The sequence below is a fragment of the Trachurus trachurus genome (genome assembly GCF_905171665.1).
Source record: "Trachurus trachurus genome assembly, chromosome: 6".
NCBI lineage: Eukaryota > Metazoa > Chordata > Actinopteri > Carangiformes > Carangidae > Trachurus > Trachurus trachurus.
Window position 1 is genome coordinate 23,747,258 of NC_139897.1, and position 22,076 is coordinate 23,769,333.

The following is a 22,076-nucleotide window of genomic DNA, read 5'->3' on the forward strand; positions in this document are numbered from 1 at the left end:
TGTTTTCTCTTTTTGAGTTTTTATATTAGATATTCCTATCATATGAAATTATATTATCAGCTGTCCCCGCCACTTCCTGTCTGCATTCTGTTTGACCACATTACTGTAACCAATCTGCAGGAGATCTGCCACCTGGGAGAGGAAAACTGCATTTTCAAATCTAAAATGCTCAGTTGTGGCTCCATTAGCGACTTTGCTGCTGAAATGTCTTGTAGCAGAACCCAAACACTACACTGACATGTTCATAATTTCAAAAAGTCAATTTTTGGTTGATTTGATTTGATTGATTTGATTTATTTATTTAGCACAATTTTAAAACAGTGCAAGGAGGGAACGAATCCTAGAAGGCTTGTACAAAGTTCCACTCCCTTCATCATAGAATTACATTAACTCAAGATAAACAATGAGAAATACAAAAAAATAAAATTAGAAATGAAACAATAAAATGTACAGTGCAACATAGAAAAACTATGAAACACAAACAAACAAAAGAAAAAGGATGCATAATTAACATAAACAGAAAAATAACACTGAAGATTATGACATGAGGTGTTTTTTTAGTAACTTTCTAAAGGATGTATAAGATGTTGTTGACCTCAGAACCACCTCCAAACCATTCCAAAGTTTTGGATCTCTAAAAGTAATATTAGATTGATGCCCAGATGTTCGACAGAAGGGTAAATGAAGTTTGCCACTATGCCTAGTTGAATATGAATGGAGGTTTAGGGGGACTTTAAACTCCTGTGTGTCCAGAATTTTTCTCCACCAAGTCCTTGCAATTGACAGTTATTTCTGCGCTATTTGAACACAATCAATCGTTATTTCTTGTCTATATTTCTCAACATTACTATGAAATTGACTGTTATTTCTAGACGTTATGACACAATCACTTGCTATTCTCGACACTGTCACAAATTAGCAGCCTATAAATTAAAGGGTTACCCATTATTTTGTATAGTATCATTTAAAGGCAGTCTACTAAGTCAGCCCTTATTAGTGGTTGACATTTTAAAGCAGAATTAAGCGATCCGGTCATTTTGGCTAACTTCCTGTCAGCGGATGGAGTTAGCAGTCCCCGCCCTCGTCCGTATGTCACCAAATGCACGCGCATCCCTTGGCTGCACACACAGAGAGGACCACCCCTTTATGCCGTTCTCTCTCCTCATTGGATAAAGGTTGTAGGATACAAGGAAAGTTTTCTCCTCGGCTTACAGCAGAGCAGAGGGACTGACAGACCCGTGTTTCAGACCAAACACTCTATATAAGTGATTGTGACGTAAATAAGCTTATCTCTTTTGGGCCTTAAACTTACTTAGCATCACTCTAATATAATAACTTTGAAGACTCCAATAAAACGCTGGAAAGGGATGGATCTGAAGCAGAGTCGTCTTTTATTCACTCTCAGACAAAGTAGACACAAGTTAACGCCCCGAGTCACTCTACAAGATACAAAGTATATGAAAAAGAAAAAGTGTCGACAGGAGGGTAGAAGTGACTGACATTCACATCATCCGAGTGTGGCTTATATGCTAATATGCTGGTGTGTGTGTGTGATTTTGGGTACTTTCCCATCCCATGACCTTATCTTCTGCTAAATCCGTGATTTTAGCTAACATCCAAATGAAGCAATTCTGCCAATGTATTCGAAGAGGCTGCCCATAGACTTACATGGGATTCTGTGATCCCGTTTTCAGCCCTAGCATGTTAGCATTTTCACAGATTTGTACTAGCATAACAACTTTCAGCAAAACACCAGGTGTTACAAGGGTCATACATAGTTCACTCTTGTCTCATGACTTTGCACTTTTGCCTTGTACTCCAAACCCTGTTGAAATGTACACTTTTATCCATTAAAGGTGTACAGAAATGGCCGTTTGTCCTGTTTGTCGCGCCGAGTTGTCACGAGCTGCAACACGAGTTTACCCGAGTAAGGAAAACGAATTTGATTGGTCGTTATCGAGCGGGCGGGATATTCAAAGTTTGGGGCGAGACCGAGCTCCGTGTGTGTGTGTGTAGCCGATGTCGATCTGGCCCTCTGCGTTGTGTTTCTCACGGCCTGCCCTAGGTGGGGTTCGATCCTACGACCTCCCGCACCGGAGGCGACGATGCTAACCTCTTCGCCAAGAGGTTGACAACCGCTTGGCAGGTTGGTTAGCACGTCTTTTATGGGTGGAGTGAGTGCACATCCGTTACACTCACCCCCGCTGAACTCACTCCACCCAGGGCATCCGGGTCACGGCACCACTGTAGCCGATGTCATATCTGGCCCTATGCGTTGTGTTTCTCACGGCCTGCCCTAGGTGGGGTTCGATCCCACTACCTCCCGCACCGGAGGCGACAATGCTAACCTCTTCGCCAAGAGGTTGACAACCACTTGGCGGGTTGGTTAGCACGTCTTTTATGGGTGGAGTGAGTGCACATCCACTACATGTGCGTGTCTCAGACGTTTGAATGACGGATGACGGATCCAATATCAGTGGCTGGTGAATCGTGTACAGGCTGACGTATAATCCGTGCGCCTGCATTATCCAATGCAAAAAAAAAATACACACTTTCATCCCAGATTTACTCAAAAATACAATTTTGCACAAAGTTTGGCCTACATCGTCTGAAAGATGAGTTATCACATTAATTTTATGATCCAGAGTGGGCTCAAATTCAGTTTTCATTTCTGTACACCTTTAAGTGGTGTTAAAGGGCATGTTGTGATGTTTGTAGGCAGATAAGTGATCAGTGATGATAAAAAACACGCACTATTACATACTGCAAACCGGTTTCGACAACGTCTTCTTTTGTTTCTTTCAGTTATGATAAAGCCACAGTGGAGTGAAACAACATAAAACTCAAGAAATAAGTATATTCTAACTATTTAAATCAACACATAATAACATAAATGGTGATTATTAATTACATAATAACACAGTTCACACTCTGCCCTTTTAAGGTGGCATAACTTTCTTTTCATTGGTCTTGTTGTTTTCAGGCTTAGCTATATGTCATTTCTCATAAAAAATGCCACCACAATTGCCGTCGGAAGCTGCGTAGCCCTTTTTGAAGCAATGGTACAAAGACGCACTTTACATCAGTACATAAAACAGAAGCAACAGCATTGTATCAGTAACTGTCATTAAAAGATAATATGTATTAATGGGTAATTAATGTGCAGTATTTATTACCTCCACACAATTTACAAAGAGCAGAAGTTGTAAACGCAAGACAAAGAGATAGTTAAGGCAACTGTGAAATGACAGACTCCACATGAAACAGTCCTCTAAGCTGCATGTGGTGGGAAAGGTTATCTGTAAGATAACACGTGATTTATAGAACAGATTGGGCTGTGAGGTCCGTGGAGAGAAAAATTACTGACATGGCGCAGAGAGTCGAATGACATCGAGCTTCATGAGATATCACAATGAGGACTTATATGAGAAGAGTTGGGTTTCTTGGAGTTTGTACACTTTTACTTTGCATGGTCGCCTACTTGAATGGGAGATTGGGACGGGGCCAACTTGGAGACACACATGAAGAGGTTGTGTGGAAGAAACTGGACCGGATTGAACACAGTCTGGACAGGCTGGGTGAGTCCACTTTACTCTGAATCAGCGGTTAGAACTTCACACCAGGCCTCCAAATGTTTTTGAAGTTGTTTCTGAAATTCATGTTCATAGGTCTGAGTAGCTCCAGCAGTCTTTTTTATTTTCCTTTTATGATCCAATTTTACGCATTTCACCAACATTGTTTCAGACTTAACACACAAATGGACAAGCTTTCAAACAATACACCTTAAATTAAAAATAACCCCAAACATGTAGGCTACTGTATCTTTTGGTAAAAATATCAACAGTACCATATCACTAATCTCAGTGGCAAGTCTGGCATAAACAACTGCTGCACTGTTCATTCAAGATTTACTCTAAAATCTACTCTACCAAACTGATTTCAAATTTTAAAAGGCACAAATGTGAGCAGACAGTTATATAAGTAAGTAATATTAGTAATATATCACATCATCAATGGAACAAGTGAGGCATTGTCTCAAAGTGAAAGATGTTGCACCTATTTTGGAGACATGTTTCATTTTCATTTTCATTTATTAGTTTATTTCATAGGGACAGTGCACCACTAATCAACAGAGTTAAAAGAAAACTGTAAGTGGGCCAGAGTTAGCCAACAAGGCTAGTTTTCGTCCGTTGTCCCTGGCCAGATGTTAAAGGCAACCTAAAAGCCAAAAAAAGGGCAACAATTAAGTACTTTCAAGACACAACTTACATAACAATCTAGTAATCTATCTAGTACCTCAGATACATTTCCAGTTGTCAGGGTCCACATTCACGTTGCTAGTTGTACTGATTCAGCCAGCCGTTCTTTTTTTTTCGTTACTGATAAACATCACAGTCACTTCTTTCAGAAGGCAGCAGGAGCGCTGATACTGTGGATCTGTCTCAGCCACTTTAAAAACATGCCATAAAAGCTGGTATCATTAGTAGTAGTCTATGTGTGAATTAGAATAAAGTGGGAAGCAATGAGGGAGACTGAAGTGTCAAACAAATGCACTCTACATGTAGGCTACAATACAAATCTAAATCGTTATTGATACAGCAGCCAAATGCTCAAACGCCCTTGAGAATGTAGACCTGTAATGGACAAAAGAGGAAACAAGGCACAAAATGGCAGAATGGGGCTGAGAGAACACGCAGCACCGATGAGCCTTCCAATCCTTTTTTACTCCTCTGCTGAGATTTGTCAGTGACATCGAACAACACTGATTATTATTTCAATTGCCACCCTTCTCTGTCTTTTTATGAACGCAATCAACCAAAGCAAAGCTAATAGAAGGATCCGGTCAAAAGAGCTCCGTCAATGAACGTTCTCCAAAGGAGGGGCAAGAGAAAAAGAAGATTGCCGCGCCCAAGTTATTTCCAAAGTCCTATCTGTTTGCCAAGTGGGGTGATGATCTGTCAGAGGAGGAACAGAAAGAGGCAGAAAACCTGTTTAAGATTTATGGGTACAACGTCTTCCTGAGCAACCAGTTACCACTCGACAGGGAGCTTCCGGATACAAGAGATAAGAAGTAAGCATTGCTCATGTGAACTTTCAGGAAATAACAAACGCGCATTAGGGTTGACTGAATGAGTATGAACCAGATTTTTTTTTTTCACATTTCACCATTTAGATGTCTGACAAAGACGTATCCCAAAGACCTGCCAACCATCAGTGTGGTTCTCATCTACATCAATGAAGCTCTGTCTATCATTAAGAGGGCAATACGAAGTATTATCACTCACACTCCTAAGCACCTGCTCAAGGAAATCATCTTGGTGGATGACTGTAGCACTTACAGTAAGTTTGTCTCACAGTACGATACTCATCACATGTTGTTTCATCACATCACCCAGATGTCTCATTGTATGTTACCAAATCATTTAAGTCTGACTGTAGGCCATCTTTTACAGATGACCTGGGGAAACCTCTACAGGATTACATAGATGAGATTCACAAAGAGAGGCCTGGACTCATAATAAAAGTGCGACATGAGCAACAAATGGGCCTGTCCCAGTCACGAAACTCAGGTTGGGAGCGTGCCACAGCTGATGTTGTGGCCATTTTAGATGCACATATCGAAGCCAAAGAGGGATGGTAAGAACATAATTGCAATGTAGCCTTGGTAAAATCTTTAATTTCCTTGCTCCTGTTACTTATAACCCTAAACAAATACTGTCGTGAGATGACCAATTTGACATCCTCCTCCTCTTGTGTAGTAATGTATCTTGGTGTCCTTTACAGGGCAGAGCCTATGCTGGCCAGGATCAAAGCTGACAGGACAGTAGTCGTGTCCCCTGTGTTAGATAGGGTCCAGTATGATGACCTGCAGGCGCAAAAGTACTCAGCATACGCTCATGGCTTTGACTGGGCTTTGTGGTGCACGTATGAGTTCTTCACCCCAGAGTGGATGAAGCTGCAGGATGCATCACAGCCTGGGAAGTATGTGAAACACGTAACACTTTTTTACAATGAGCAGGGTTATAATGATGGACCCTGAGCCAGAACATATTGTTGCCTGTTTAAAATGTTATCTTAAACGTAATAACTTGATCATAAAATGCATACAGAGAGTGTCCTTGATTTATTAGGGCATTGTTTTCATGTGTAGTCACAAGAGACATGAAGAATAGCACCAAAAATTAACATCTAACATATAGCAACTACTGCAATACTTTAGCACAAACGTTAATGTGTGATAAATAATGTGGTCAATGAGACATGTATAATAATAATAATAATAATAATAATAATAATAATAATAATAATAATAATAATAATAATAATAATACATTTTATTTGTAAAGCACTTTTCATAAAGTAATCTCAAAGTGCTACAGAAACCAGAAACAAAATAAACAAAAGACTAAGTATGTTTTTCTTGAGGCCATTAAGTTTGCTGTTTGGTGTATTATGTTTTATGGTTACTATCTTGGCCAGGACTCTTTTGTAAAGGATTCTCTCAATGGTAGACTAATTGCACAGTTTTGGTTGGTTTTGACACAGGAGCCCATCTGTTATGGGAATCCTTGTAGCAGACAGACGTTTCCTTCGAGAAATTGGCGGGCTGGACGGCGGAATGACAGTTTACGGTGGAGAAAATGTGGAGCTTGGGATTCGTGTGAGTAGCCGCAACTGTTAAGTCGCACACTGCATGTCTCCCACAGTTTTTTTAAGTCATTTATGGCTGAGGCTTTGCACCAGTATTGATCTCCGTCTTGGCTGCTCAGGTTTGGCTGTGTGGAGGGAGCGTCGAGGTCGTGACATGCTCAAGGATAGCTCACATTGAGAGAGCCCATAAACCGTACGCACCTGATCTCAGAATCACCATGAGGAGAAACGCCTTGAGGGTTGCTGAGATCTGGTTGGACGATTACAAGAAGAATGTCATGATTGCCTGGAACATTCCTTTTAAGGTCCCCACACTTATTTATATTCCTGGATGTGTATATATATATATCATACACACACACTACTCACAAAAAGTTGGGGATATTTGACTTTCGGGTGAAATTTATGGAAAATGTAAAGTTCATGCTACAGTTATGTTATAGGTATGGAATGGTAATTTCTTCATTTCAAACAATATATTGAAACAAAAGCTAACAACAGTGGTGGATATAGGCTACCACAACAAAAAAATATCAATGTGTCAATAAGTTGTCATGTGGCCAAAGGATAACTGTGGCTCTGTTCAACCTGCTAATGATGCTCTGTGACACTTTAAGCTCAGTGGACACTACCCTCTGACAACATCCCATCGTTTCAAGCCTCAACATGGCCAAGTCCTGTTGATGGATTGTTAGGTGTCAGAACAGAAAGATGAAGAGGACTGTTTAAATACAGTCATTGAAGCAGAATATTTACTCATGGATCAGACACTCAGACACTATCACCTAGATAACAAAAGGTTATGTTATAAGTACTGAAACATTGAACAGTTTAGACTAGGTCAAATTAATTTCACCTGTGAAAGTTATAGTGCATTTTAGGTGTGTTCTGAAATTTCATCTGGAAGCCGAATATCCCTAACTTTTTGTGAGTAGGTAACACTTTATAAAAAGTACACACTATTAAGCATTAATAAATACAGAATTCTTCATTTATAACACATTAATACTGATTAGTGTGTAGTTTATAATACAGTTAGTGCTTATCAATGATGAGTAAAACATTTTTTTACTGTGTTTATAAACTACATATGAGTATGCATGTGTTATAAATGATGAATTCAGTATTTAAAGATTAACTAATGCTTAATAGTATTACAAAGTGTTACTGAGTAGTGTATATATATTAAGATTAAAACCTTTGACATTGTTCATGCACCTTTCTGACATGACATATGACACACAGGATCATGGAATCGATATTGGCGATGTGTCCGAGAGGAAGAAACTGAGGGACAAGCTCCAGTGTAAACCTTTCAAGTGGTACAAGGACAACGTTTATCCAAATCTGGAAACATGGGATAATCTGTTGGGTTATGGTGTGGTAAGGACCAGTTTCAGTCACTAATTAACAAATGTAACAATTAATCTTACATGTGAGCGTTTTAACAGCAAATTAATTCAAGATCAGCACTAAAATGTAGCCATGCTAAAGCTGTGATTGACAATTGCATTTTGAAATACATAAAACACATTTAAATTAGTGAGGTAAACGCAAAAGACATAGCAACTTGAGATTCTTTACTACTGTAAGTAAAATCAACAGTATGGCATCTCTACAGCTCAATTGAGAACTTCTTGTTACATTGTCCAATGTCCATTACAGACTTTAATGGACATCACTAATCAGAATCAAGAGTTTAGCCTACTATGAATCATATAAACCCCAGTAATGTGCTTAAACTAAATACAAATTTTAAAAGGCATGAATATATGAGAGTGAACAGTTGTATAAGTAATTTCAAACTGACCTGTGCAGCTGAGGAACAGCCTTCTTGAAAAGTTCTGTGTGGACCAGGGAGCCGTCCCAGGAAACATCCCCATCTTGTACGCGTGCCACGCCATGCAGCCTCAGGTAATATAAGTAAGACAGATTTCAGAAAAAGGATACAGGAGTCATAATAAACCATTAAATTAAGTCCAGTCTTAACTTTCTCACCAGCGTTGCTACTACAACACAGAAGGTGAAATCATCATCGGCGGGCTTAAAGCTCACAAATATAACCATAACCGTTGCCTGACGGATCCCGGTTCTGGTAGCACCCCCACCCTGCATGACTGCCATGTGGCGAGGGAGAGTAAACTACACATGTACTGGGACTTCAAACAAGTAAGACCTAAGCTGGCACTGTCCGTTATACTGTATGTCATTCAGACACAGAGCAGTCAAAGGCATTGGGAATTGTAGCTACACACAGGCATTTTGAAATATTGTTTCTTATTTTTTTGTACTAATTATTGTTCTATTTTGATCACACGTTTGCAGGGCCAAGCAATCAGAAACAAAGGAACAAACAGATGTTTCGAGATCGCCCAGGGAAAAAACTCATACTATGAGCTCATCATTCAGAAGTGCAGTGGACAGAGCTGGACCATTGAGCATGTCACCGGAAGTTTTTAGTTCAGTGCTTGATCAAAATGTACAATGTGTTAAGATATCAAACTGTTTTTTTTGTTTTTTTCCTGTTTGTGTTCTTGTTCAGTATAAAATTGAAATCTAATGACCGTGCTTTGAGTGTGCATTTGTGTTTGTCCTTGCAGGTAATCCTTTTAACTAATCTTAAATATTTCCAATGTTCAAAATTTTCCTACCACATTTTTAGGAGAAAGGTTCGAATAATTTTTTATAACTCCGGTCAGATGGCAGGCTGAATAGTATATCACCAGAGAATGTGTAAAACAGAAACCCTGTGCAGGATAAACAGACAGGGGCATAGCCATTAAGCTCCACTGAGGCACAACTCAGTCTGAAGTGACTTTAGTGTATTTTTGCCAGGGGGGCTTTGTGACACCTGTAATGGAAATTTCAATTTTTCTGTATTTCAACCACTTAAGATGTCTCTACACCCTATTTTTCCACCAAGATATCAGGTGTCCTTTTGTCTTTTAACCATTTGTGAATTGTAATGTCTAGCACTAACTTTCCACCTAGATACAAAACCGCAGCAGGAAAAGGGATATGAAACTACCCTAAGAGCATTCCTCAGGTATAAATGTTTAGGTCTCCCCACGCCCAGGGTCTTTCCTTTAATATCACTGCACTGTAAAAAAAAAAGAGCTGCTCCAATGTAAAATCTTTCAGTAACTAATTCCCTAGCTATTGTTAATTTACTCAATTTCTCTGTTCAAGTAATTCTCTCAATTAAAAAATCTTAGTTGGCTCAATTTGATTTGTTTGCTTGCCCAACCATCAGAAGAATTCACTCAATTAAAGTTTATTCATTATCCCAACCATTAAAGAATTCACTCAATTAAAGTTTATCCATTATCTTATCATGCTTTCAATTAGAAATTATTCATTGGACATCCCAATGAAAAATAGCTAGGGAATTAGTTTCTATACAATTGTTCATTAAAGCAATCAACATAAAATTCTTAACTGGATGTAAAACTAGAAATACTGAATCAACAGAATGAAAGCAGCAATGTTTTTTTTAACACAACTTTATTAAAAATGCAAATAGTGCAACTTTGCAGGAACTGGCACCAACTCCAGGATGTCGACCTTAACTCCGTCAGTCGCAGTCTCCACATCAGCTGTCTAAATTGAAGTACATACAAGACTTGTTAAAATCTTTCAAGATATTTATAGCAGAAGTGTTTCCCCCTGATGCCTGAAATGTTGATTTACCTGACATGTCTTCATGATAGTGTAGGTTCTTTGAGAAAGTACTGCAGGCCTTGGATTGCAACCGATCTTCGATGCATGGTAATGTTGTGTTCTGTATAGAAAGAACAATTAGGAAATTACATCACACAATGTTCAACACTGCATTATTACTTGCACCAATAGGCCACACGTGGGAGATAATATTTACTAACATTAAAATTGTTTCACATTAATAAATCATAAAACAATATACAGTGGGTCCTGCATATATCATATGAAAAAAAATATTGCTTAAGTTACAGCAGGCGAAAACAGTGAAAACACAAGCGCGTCACAAAGAATTTCCCTCTGTTGTATGTTGATTAGATTAAATTTAATGTAGACCAATCAGTTAGGCTAATTGTGAAACATGAATTTATTGATATGAATGTGGGCGCGGGCAGCGCAGCTCTTCTGACCTGGAGCCTCACTTTTCATTTAACAAACCATTCAATGAGATCTCTTCTTTCTTCTTTCTCGCATGAAAAAATATTAAAACTAAGCGTTAGTTTAGCTGATCTATAAGCAGAATGGCCGGGGCTATCCTCCAGCCAACATTAACATTAGCTAGTCAGTCTGTCAGCTAGCTAATGTTAGCTAACTAGCTAGAATATCAAAGCCAAAGAAATATTAAGACGGTTATTTAACTTGTTCGCTAGGAACATGTCGACCATGATGAGTTAAGATACAACTACCAACAAAGTAGAGTTTATTTAGCAACTTGATGTGAATCAACTCACCGTGTCTGGTCTCTGAAGATGCTGCTCCTCGAATGGCACATTTGCACTGGCCTTGTGGACAAGTTTCGACTTCATTCACTTAATGAATCATTTGTCATTGATTGAACGAGTCACTCATATGAAATGTCACATGACAGCCACCATCTCTTTGACTGGATTTATGTCTTTTAATTGAGCCAATAGCTAACTGTGGGTGTTCACTGTATTTGAATATGTTAGTTCTTTCAACAATTTCCAAAGAATGATCGTTCCAACATAGATTAACAGGTTCAGTCAATTGATACCACACCAAGAAATTGATTCAGCAATATATTTTTGGTTAGCCCAAAATGTCATTCATTGGGTTTTTTACAGTGTGCTCGGGTGAGGACTGACCTTTCCTTGCAAGAAAATAAAAACTTGTCGGACGGCATAAGTCTCTTTTTAATTATTTATCAAGATGGCTCCGCAAAGAATTTTCACAACACACCACACCCAAGCGATGCCACAGTTATTCACAGGAAAAATAGTTTTGGATTGTTCGCTTTTAAATAGGCCTACTGTAGGCTACACATCAGACAATAACAGCACTAAGGAGGAACTTGATAAGTTATTTTCGAAAATCCAATTGTTGGCGTATCCCTTTAACAAAGCTCATCATTCTCCCGAAACTATGTCATTAGTCAGTATTTGTCTAATCTTGAAAAAAGATAAAGATCCTGAAGATCCGGCGTCATATACGTAGGCCTATATGAGTTAGTAGAATAGAAGTCAAAATGCTCACACACATGCTGTATTTTCTTTCTTTTTTTTTTTTTTTTTTACTTTTTATTTATATTGTGCATTTAATTAATAAATAAAAGAGAGGAAAAAATTGCAATGACTACACAAGTTTAAATAATAAAACTACACATTTCACAGAAAAGACAAGCGGTAAGCATACAAATCATGGGGACCTACTAAGAATCCGAAGTTTGTGTTACTTATTCCTAGTATAAAACAGCACAAATTCACTTTATAGTCTCCACTTTACCTCACCTCTCCACACCCAGGATGTTTTCAACTGATAGATTATCATCCCAGCTGACTATTTAAACCTATCTTTGTCTGAGGGATCTTTATTTAGCCGACTTCCTTTCAAAGAGGTAAGGTCTGTTGGTAAACCCACAGTTGGCAGAAGGTCTTTTGATAGCATCCCAGAGGATAAATCTTCTCCAATGAATCCAGTTTTTTTTATTTTCATGACAATTGGTTCATAATTATCCATACAAAAGACATAGCCTACTACTGTAATCTAATTGTTAATTGTCAAATAATGGCATATAATTACTGTCAATTTCAAATACCTTAAATAAGCCCACATGTTTCTTTTCTAGAATCTGTCATATTCATGATGTTCATAACCATCACATGAGACAGGTTGCAAAGGGCTTATTTGTTGTGCCTCCTGCAAAATCGTGCTCAATGCAAAAAAAAAAAACAAAAAACAACAGTCTTATATAGAGCCATATCTTCATGGAGCAAGTTGGCCTATAATGTTAGAAACATAGATTCTGTAACTGTTTTAGGGTTAGACGGCATGGATGATTTTAAGTCTGCTTTGATTTCCGGATTGTCCAGGGTTAATAACTTTAAAGTTCAACATAATAATAATAATAAACTTTATTTCTATAGCACCTTTCAAAACCAAGGTTACAAGGTGCTTCACAAAATACAAATACAATATCATTGAAACAATAAAGCAATAGGAAGTAAGAAAACATCATACAGAAAAACAGTAAACAGGCATAAGATAAAATAGTGGAAATGGATAAGACAATAGAGAGAAAAAACGAAAAAAAAAACATTAAGATTATTGCACAAATGCCAGTCGGTAGCCTACATGTGGGTTTTTAAAAACATATTTTGTTATAACTGATTTTGTCATTGTTTTTATTTTATTGTTATATTGATTTTGTTTTTGTTGTTATGATTTTTGTTATTATTATAATTATTGTTGTTATGGGTACCATGCAGCACTTTTTTTTTTATTACCTGTTCTGCAAAAGGTGTGTTTTCTTTTTAGAAAGGTGAAGAAGTCCAACGTGGATAAGTTTCACTATCAGTCAACATGCAGCCAGCCGTTGGTTTAGGTATAGCCTACAGGTGACGAAATCCTGACGTAGGCGTTCATCAGAGGCACCTGTGCCCGACGCGAATAGGAAGCGCAGATTTCCTCTGATACCCTCAACTCACACCCAAAACACACACACAAACGCACCGCTACCTGTCTAGCTGAACCAGTTTGCCAGGGAACCTGTGGCATCGCTGCGGGGGCTCAGTTGGCGACTCGCTGTCAGCATGAGGGCGGTGTGGCTGAAGCGGCCGGTGGTCGTGTTGATGGGCATAGGGCTCATGTTCGTGGTGAGCACGTTTGTAAAGAGCGGATATGAATACACCGACAAGACGGCCGCCGGCTCGTCGCAGATGATCAGGACTTTTTCCGACCTGGAGGCGAGCATCAGCAATCTCCGTGAGTTGAGAGACAATGATTAACCTCATGCAGACAGACGCGTTATCTCGATTTATTATAGGGTCCAATTGGCAAAGTAGTGAGTCTTTTGTATTTATTTATTTATTTATTTATAAGGAGGAAAATCTAAGACTTTAACATCAATTCACAAAGTACAAAAAAAAAGTTTCTCATTTGTATGCATGTGCCAGGACAGATTAAAAGAAAGAAAGAAAGAAAGAAAGAAAGAAAGAAAGAAAGAAAGAAAATAATATCAACAACAAACCACAATTTATTCTTTTGGAAAAAGTCAAAGACTTGGTGATATGGTCTGTTGCCTACAGCTTGTGTGTGTTTCTGTGTGTGTAAATATACCCACCCTCATAAAAAAAAAAAAAAAACACAGCTTGACTTTATAGGCTACACACTTGTAATGGTTGCACACTTGTTTTGTACATGGCATGTCCATGCACACTGCGTCTTTACTGTGGTAGCACCAAATGATCTTGTGGAAACCAACAAAATGACTGTATGATAAACAAACCACAGCCTTGAAAACAAATGGATTCATGAGGTGTTTTTTCTTATTCAGATTTAACATTTTAAGGTCTAGTCTGGCCAACAGTGATTGTGACTCATTTTCCTTCCGTCTGTCTCCTTGATCCCAGACAATGTAATCCTGGCTTTTGAGAAAAAGCAGGATATCATGCAGAAAATCCTTGAGGAGGACCGAGACAGACGGAGACAAGCTGCAGAGGTCCAACAGCCGGCCCCGGTCCAAAAAGAGCCAGAGCAGAAAGAGCAACCTGCAGCGGAGGTCAAGGAACAGAAGGAGGAGGCACCGAAAGAAAAAAAGACCTCTAAACTGTACCCCAACTCCGCACTGTTCAAGGAGTGGGGTCAGAATCTGTCTGAAGATGACCAAAAAGAAGCACAGGGTCTGTTTGAGAAGTACGGATACAACGTCTTCCTCAGCGATCGCCTCCCATTAGATCGAGTTCTTCCAGATACCAGAGACCAAAGGTACAGACTCTCAGTCATTTTTTCATCATACTGTGATTTGTGGTTAACCATTACACAACCATCTAATGAATCATTTCTTTCGATAGGTGTCTAAATAAGACTTATCAAAAAGATCTGCCGACTGTTGGGGTGATACTGATTTACCTGAATGAAGCCTTGTCTATTATAAAAAGAGCCACACGCAGCATCATCGATCGCACCCCGAAACACCTATTGGCCGAGATAATACTGGTGGATGACAACAGCTCCAATGGTTAGTTGGCTATACAAACACATTTGTGTGATAAAGCATGCCAGGCTGAAAAAAAAGCATTGTGCAGATGTCCACACTCACTCATGTTTCCATCTCCATCTGTTTTTTTTTTTTTTTTCAAATGTCAAAATGTGAACAAACTGCAGTCACGTGAAATCTCAAATATCTGTTGTGTCAACATAAAGCTACGGGTTAATGATACCTTACCTTACTTTTGGACAGTCAGGCTGGCTATTTCCTTGTGTTACCAGTCTGAGTGCTAGTGCCGGTTACTTTGAGATGTGAGAAACAGCTTTGTTATGCAGGAGTCAGACAGAGATGTTTGATCTAATCTCTGATGTTGTGCAACCGAGTATTGCAAAAAATCATCTCCAGACCATTTTTTACCTGGTGTTTCCTGTTTATTTGAGCCAACTAAATGTCAGAGTTGATCAGCAGGCTCCTTCACGGAGCAACTAGCTTTCCATCTGCTTTGCATGCTGGCCAGTTATCAGGTGATGCTATATATGGGTTTGTCTTAATTTGCATCAGCGATGACTACTACCTTTTCTCAAAATATAAGCCCTAATTGTTCTTTTAATTTTAGAAAACCTGAAGGGGGAACTTGACGCCTATGTGAAGTCACTGGAGGAAGAGAACCCAACCCTTCGTATTACTCGAGTGAGGCACACCGAACAGCGAGGGCTTGCTCACGCGAGGGCCTCTGGGTGGAGAGCTGCTACCGCTGACGTGGTGGCCATCCTGGACGCTCACATAGAGGTCCATGAGATGTGGTAAGAATGTGTTAAAATCTTGAAGCTTTTATCACCAATGACATGTAGTGTTTCTACCGTTACATTTTACACTGGGAATCTCCACTGTAAATAAAGCAACTCCAGTAAGTTGTTGCTATAGGCCTGTCACTATTGATCGAAATTATTTTAGCGGACCACAAATATTTTACATAATCGTTAAAAACGTTTCCATTTGTCTTTATAAAAACAGCTGGATGAAACTAACAGAAATGTAAATTTTCCATCACTATTTCCTTGTTGTTTTCCACTGGTCCTCTTTTAATGACATCATCATGTTGCACCCAGTTGTTCTTCTATGGTTTGATGACACATGAGTGGAGCGGCACAAACTGTTGTCTCTAGAGGAACTGAATTGCTAATATTTGAGGACCGCATTTTGATGACAATCGACTTAAGCATCATTTAGTTGTAAAGCCAAGGCAAACAGCATTTAAAAAAAAAAAAAAGTTTCAGTGTTTAACGCTAATGGCTCTTCTTCTTCATTAGGTGTATGTGTAATATTAAATTATGTTTTATTATTATTATTATTATTGGAGAAAAGCATTTCACAAGCATCAATACAAGATATAGTTATTCCACAGCTGTTTCCCACTTTTTTCTTTCTTTTTTTAATGGTACATTAGAAAAAAGAACCAGAAAAAGAACATCCCCCAAGAAGAGGGAAAGAAAAATAGAAAAAAAAATACAAATAAGTAAAAATAAATGCAAAAATAATTAATTGGGAGGTGAAAATAAATAGGTACATAAGGGAGGCAAAAGAGATAATAATAATAGTAATAACAACAATAGATAATATTAAACTATGTTTAGGCTTATACGATAATAGTGGCATAAAATGATCAGGAAAAGACAATTAAACTGTTCATTGCAATTATTTGTATGGCAATTAATCGTCAACTAAAATTTCATGATTGCAACAGCCCTATGTCACCAAAGATGGCCTCACATTTTAGCTCATAATCCAAAACAGTAACTAGATGAAATTTAAACAAGTGAATACAGTTGTCATTAAGGAGGAAACCAATGCTACGTTCACATGGACCCAGAGTCCGGCAAACGTCAAATGGTAAACGGCAAATGCCACGTCACATTTGGTTGAGGATACCGTCGCGCCAGACGGCAAAAGTTAAAAATGTTTGAAATATTTCCCCCAAGTCTTACCGTCGTTCTCTCGTCCACTAATATGGAGTCCGGCATGCCGTCTGCCAGACTCCATGTGAACGTAGCATAAATCTGCCTACTGTACATGTTATACTGACAGTAAGGTTGGTCTTTATTTTGACCTGTCTCCAGCATTCAATGCTGCTTCCAAAGAATTGGGTTTGTTACGCTCTGGCTCTATTTATAAAAACATACCAATCATATCACCAACTGCTGAGGTGATGCTGGGCCTGTGAAATTGAAAGATAACTTAACTGAGTGGAGCTGTAAAATGAAAGATAAGTGTCATATTGTCTTTCTTTACCTCCCCCCACATGTAGGGCTGAACCCATGCTGACACAGATCAAAGGAGACCGGACAGTGGTCGTGTCCCCCGTGTTTGACAGAGTTAACTTCGACGATCTCAAGGTTATTCAGTACCTTCCAGCAGCACACGCCTTCGACTGGGCTCTGTGGTGCATGTATGAGAGCTTCACACCTGAGTATTATGAACTGAAAGACGGCTCGCTGCCTGGGAAGTAAGTTGAAGTGGAATTTATTGATCTCACTCTGATTAAGCATCTAACAAATATATGTTCTTATCAGCTACAACTTGGATCATTTGACATTCTTTCAGATGCAACGGTTTCAGTTTATAGCGGTACATTGCATCAAAAGATGTTTTTGAAAGGGGCAGTGGTAACGGCTTTCATCTTTCACTTCAGGAGTCCATCAGTCATGGGAATCCTCGTTGCTGAAAGAAAGTTCCTTGGGGAAATTGGACTCCTTGATGAAGGAATGAAAGTGTATGGAGGAGAAAATGTGGAGCTGGGAATTCGTGTGAGTACACCACACCTGTCTAACATCAGCTACCACATCTGGTGACACAATCCTAGTTGCAGCAAGAAAGAGTATACAATTGTTGAGACAGAGGATTAAATGATTGCTGCTGTAATTGCCCTCTGTAAAACCCTGTCTCGTGGTGTTGCTAAAGAGTGTGTGAAGTGCTTACCATCTGCTAAGTCATACATTTCCATTTTCCATTCCTGGATCCTGTTGTATCTCGTCTCGAGTGCCTGACTCAAATGATGCCGAATGCATACAAAGAACAAGCAAAGCAATACATCTTCTAACATCATGATGATAGAGTAGTACCACAACAGTGAGTTACCATATTGATTAGTCTCACAAGCATTTCATAATTATGTTTTATCTTCTGTCGCTATCTCTCTCTCACTATGCTTAATGATCCAATGATAATGCTAATTCACTGCAAAGTGCCACTTGGGTTATTCATACTGTAAGACTGAGAAGGAGAGGCTTACCCTCTGATGTTTGATATAGGCGTAACTGTTGTGTAAAAGGTAAACTACTGTCTGGCAGCTGAGTCAGCCCGGTAGCCCTAATCCATTTTTAAGCCATGTTTGCAGCTGGAGATCAAAACCTTAGCTTTCTATGACAAACCTTAGTGGGGACCAGAGGGAGGGATTGTTTTCCTTGAGAAGAAGGCTTTACATTTTGGGAAGAGTTAGGTAATACAACAGCATTGATCCATCTCTTAATGTGTGTATGGTAATTATAAAGCTTTGTCCGGTCTGCTTGTGTGACTCGGAAAGAGGTTTCTGTCTTAAAGTCACCAATAAATGATTTGACCATTTATTATTGTCTCCACAACGACTTCAAGATAATGATATGTTGCAGTTTCTTGACACACATGATACATGGTCATCATTTGTGACCTCTTTGTTTTCTCCAGGTGTGGACATGTGGTGGCAGTGTTGAAGTAGTTCCTTGCTCCAAGATTGCCCACATCGAGAGATACCACAAGCCCTACCTGCCAGATCTGGCCCCAGCCATGAAGAGAAACGCCCTGAGGGTAGCGGAAGTCTGGATGGACGAATACAAACACAACATCAACTTGGCTTGGAACTTGCCATTTGAGGTGCTTCAGAATTAAAATAGTCCATAATTAAAGGGGAACTATGCAAGTCGGTCGCTTTTTCGCTGTTTTGGTCGGGGTGCATATTTTCACTGTTGTAAAAACTCACCGCTAACCCTCCTCCCTCCCTCCGGTCATGTGCATTTGTTTTCAACAAAGCTGGCTAAATCATGGAGCGATGTCTACCAAGATGGGTAACGTTAGCAAGAGATTATGGATTGCCGGGCGTGTTTGTGTCGTAGTGCTATAAAGCAGTCCATTCTGATCTTGCCAGGTTGGTTTTCGGTCAAGAGACCCCAGGAAGAAGGCAAAGAGACTCCATTCTCCCTGTAACAAGTAATTTAACCATCACAGTTACTCCGAAGATGTTTAATTAAGGTGCAAATCTTGCATAGTTTCCCTTTAAAGTCAATTCTCATAAGGTTGCTGTGCAGTTAGGAGATGCACCGGATGGCTTTTAGCACAAGAAAGTAATTTAAAGGTAAAATACCGCAAACAAATCTTGCCTAATTCTTTGCTTTTGCAGAATCATGGAATTGACATTGGGGATGTGTCTGAGAGGAAAAAGCTCAGGGAGAGATTGAACTGTAAACCTTTCAAATGGTACCTGGATAATGTGTATCCCAAGTTGGATCCCTGGGAGAACCTAGTCGCCTATGGAGGGGTACGTTTCGTTCCGTTTTGTTTTGTTTTGTCTTGACTAACCACCACCTGTTTGTTATGTTTGATCATGTTGCACTGACAAAATGATGCATTCCTCCTTTGTTAGATGAAGAATCTTGATGCTAATATGTGTTTAGACCAAGGCCCAGTGCCAGGTCACACACCCATTTCCTTCACCTGCTTCTACTATGGGCCTCAAGTAAGTGATGCTACCACGAGGAGACTCTGATCTGTCATCTACTGTCTGTAGTCTCTCTGTTGCTGCTGGATTAGCCTCTGATTTCTGAACATTGTTTCTTTTCTCTAGTTCACATATTACCGCACAAGTGGTGAGCTCTACATCGGCGGCATCAAATCGCACAAGTACAACGACAACCGGTGTTTGACAGATGTTGGCCAAAAGGAAACCGTTCCGGGCCTTTACAACTGCAAAGAAGCTATGCAAAAAGGAATGGGGATATACTGGGACTTCACTCAGGTATTGCAAAATGAGATTATTATCCTGACAGGCACGTGAATGGTGCACAATGAAAATCTTTGTCAGTTAAAACAGTGGGCGAGGGTGAGATACGATATGAATAAATACTGTACATCCGTGTTCTTCTTGACACATTATTCTCTTTTACAGGGCAAAGAACTCAAAAACAGACAAACAAATAGATGCCTGGAGATTAAGGATGCCAAACTTCTTATACAGGAATGCACTGGCCAGAGATGGGAAATCCAGCACATAATCAAGTCCTTTTGAAAGTGTCTGTGTGACCAACAACAAGTGCACTTCTCTTCTCATAGGTCAGTGGATAGTAACATCTATCTAACAGAATGTCAATTAAATGAAGCTACTGTTATGAATTATAATTATTTAATTTTTTTCTTATTTGGGATTGAAAAAGTAATTGATTTTGTAAAGAAATGTATTGACTCTCCCTAAAATACAATTTTGTAAGTTTGTTTATCGTCATGTCTTAACAGAGCCTATAAAGGATTCTTTTTTCTATTCATCAATATGAGCATTTTTTTTTATAATGATTATTTTAATGAGTAATAATAATAATCATGAACTACTGAGGTCCAAGGTTATGTTATAATGATGATAAATGAGAGTTACAATAGGAAAACAAGATAAGTGAGAAAAACCAATATTGTTTGGGCCTCATGTTTTTGTATCCAAAATTATGGCGATTAATTAAATGTGTTTTTTCCCGGCTCTAACTGATCAGATTAATTGTGACATTCGATGTTATGTGATTGTCTACTGACATGGGAGTACCTAAATCCAGGGGCCTATCACTAAAATAATCCAGGGCTGAAACCTTGGTTGCACCGACTTTTTTGTTAAGAGTTGGATACAAACTCGCCTATGTTTTTTGAAGTAGCTAAAGCTGTGAGAAATTGTTATACACAACTCCTGATGTAGCTGCACAGTTTGGACCCAGCATCACCTCATCCTCTTTGTAAAAGGGAACCATTGTTATGCAGGTTAGTAATGTCTTCACATCAAACGTTGGTTTTTTATCTTTGCCTAGTTTTGATGTCGGCACAAAATTTAGGCAACAGTTATCATTGCTATTAGTTAACCGTCAAAGTTCAGTTTTTAGTGTAAATTTAATTTACACATTTCACTTCTGTAACCACAGATAATGAATGCAACACATAACCACATGTACAAGCATTTTAATTACTTTGGGTGCTATTGAGTTTCAGATTTGAAAACATAAATGTAATTTTTAGTTAGGCTATCTTTTTCTACATTGACGATTAATTTTTAGTTAGGCTATCTTTTTCTACATTACCGATTGTTTTAAAATCACAGCAAGAGAACAACTAATTAATTATCTAGTACAAAGGACCACCATGTTACAAAATGTGCTGCGGTGTCTTAAAAAGATAATGTATTGGGTTTTTTTTTTTGTTTCTGTTGTCTGTCTTTCTTTTGCAAATATCCCAAAATTGTGGTGTGTGGGGTCCAGTCTTAATGGAAAATGCAGGTCCCATTTGTGTAAAATTGATAACTCACATAGCCTACGTTTGAATATACTGTCTATTATTTAATTGTACTGTCTATTATTTAATTAATTGTACTGTCTATTATTTAATTTTGGATTGTTATAGGTTCTCTGTGTTTCATCAGAGTTTGTTGTAGTAAATTAACCTTCAGCCTTAATCTCCTGAAGTTATTTGGCACATCCAGTGTCAAGTAAAGGTCTTATTTGGGTCTGGCCACAAGTTGTCATGTTATGACAAAGGCCTTTATACTGTGTGTATATACATATTTATTTAATTTTTTTCCAATATCTTATTTTTCTCATGGATTATGAAAATAAAATTGATTTGTATAATAGTAAGTGTTTGATATTTCTTGATTTATTAACTTGAACGATGATTAATCCTAATTTACAACTGGCTGCATATAGGCTATTTGAATCCATTTTAAAAACCATGTGAATGTGCCTCACCAGTTCCAGTTGTACCTGCTGAGCTCTAACGGCTAACCTCACTGGTGGCATCTCTCTCTCACGCTTAGGTGAACAAATGCAAAAGTACTGAGAGAAGTGTGTGTATAAAGGTAGGGCCATAGCACACCAATGCATACGTGTAATTTGTCAGTGTGCATTGTATAAAGTCATTCTTTCAGAACATGGTTGCGCAAATTTTTGTTTTTGAATCAACTGCCTCACATTTCCCACCCATCAGT

At 38.7% G+C, this 22,076-nt stretch overlaps 2 protein-coding genes across 2 annotated transcripts; both read left to right on the forward strand.

The window, feature by feature from the left end:
- Window positions 1-3,469: 3,469 nt before the first annotated feature.
- Window positions 3,470-9,111, forward strand: LOC310987885 (putative polypeptide N-acetylgalactosaminyltransferase 8; the record flags this gene model as incomplete). The annotated part of the gene is made up of 11 exons (XM_083974354.1): window positions 3,470-3,578; window positions 4,822-5,071; window positions 5,174-5,340; window positions 5,454-5,637; window positions 5,785-5,982; window positions 6,547-6,661; window positions 6,771-6,956; window positions 7,897-8,034; window positions 8,470-8,565; window positions 8,653-8,820; window positions 8,977-9,111. The coding sequence occupies 11 exons, from the start codon at window positions 3,470-3,472 to the stop codon at window positions 9,109-9,111; spliced, it is 1,746 nt and encodes a 581-aa protein (XP_083830480.1).
- Window positions 9,112-13,360: 4,249 nt separating this feature from the next.
- LOC310986963 (putative polypeptide N-acetylgalactosaminyltransferase 8) lies at window positions 13,361-20,289 on the forward strand. Its single transcript, XM_083973094.1, has 11 exons — window positions 13,361-13,590; window positions 14,238-14,592; window positions 14,679-14,845; window positions 15,432-15,618; window positions 17,121-17,318; window positions 17,505-17,619; window positions 18,536-18,721; window positions 19,245-19,382; window positions 19,488-19,580; window positions 19,689-19,859; window positions 20,010-20,289. The coding sequence occupies exons 1-11, from the start codon at window positions 13,419-13,421 to the stop codon at window positions 20,127-20,129; spliced, it is 1,902 nt and encodes a 633-aa protein (XP_083829220.1). The 5' UTR covers window positions 13,361-13,418; the 3' UTR covers window positions 20,130-20,289.
- Window positions 20,290-22,076: the final 1,787 nt, after the last annotated feature.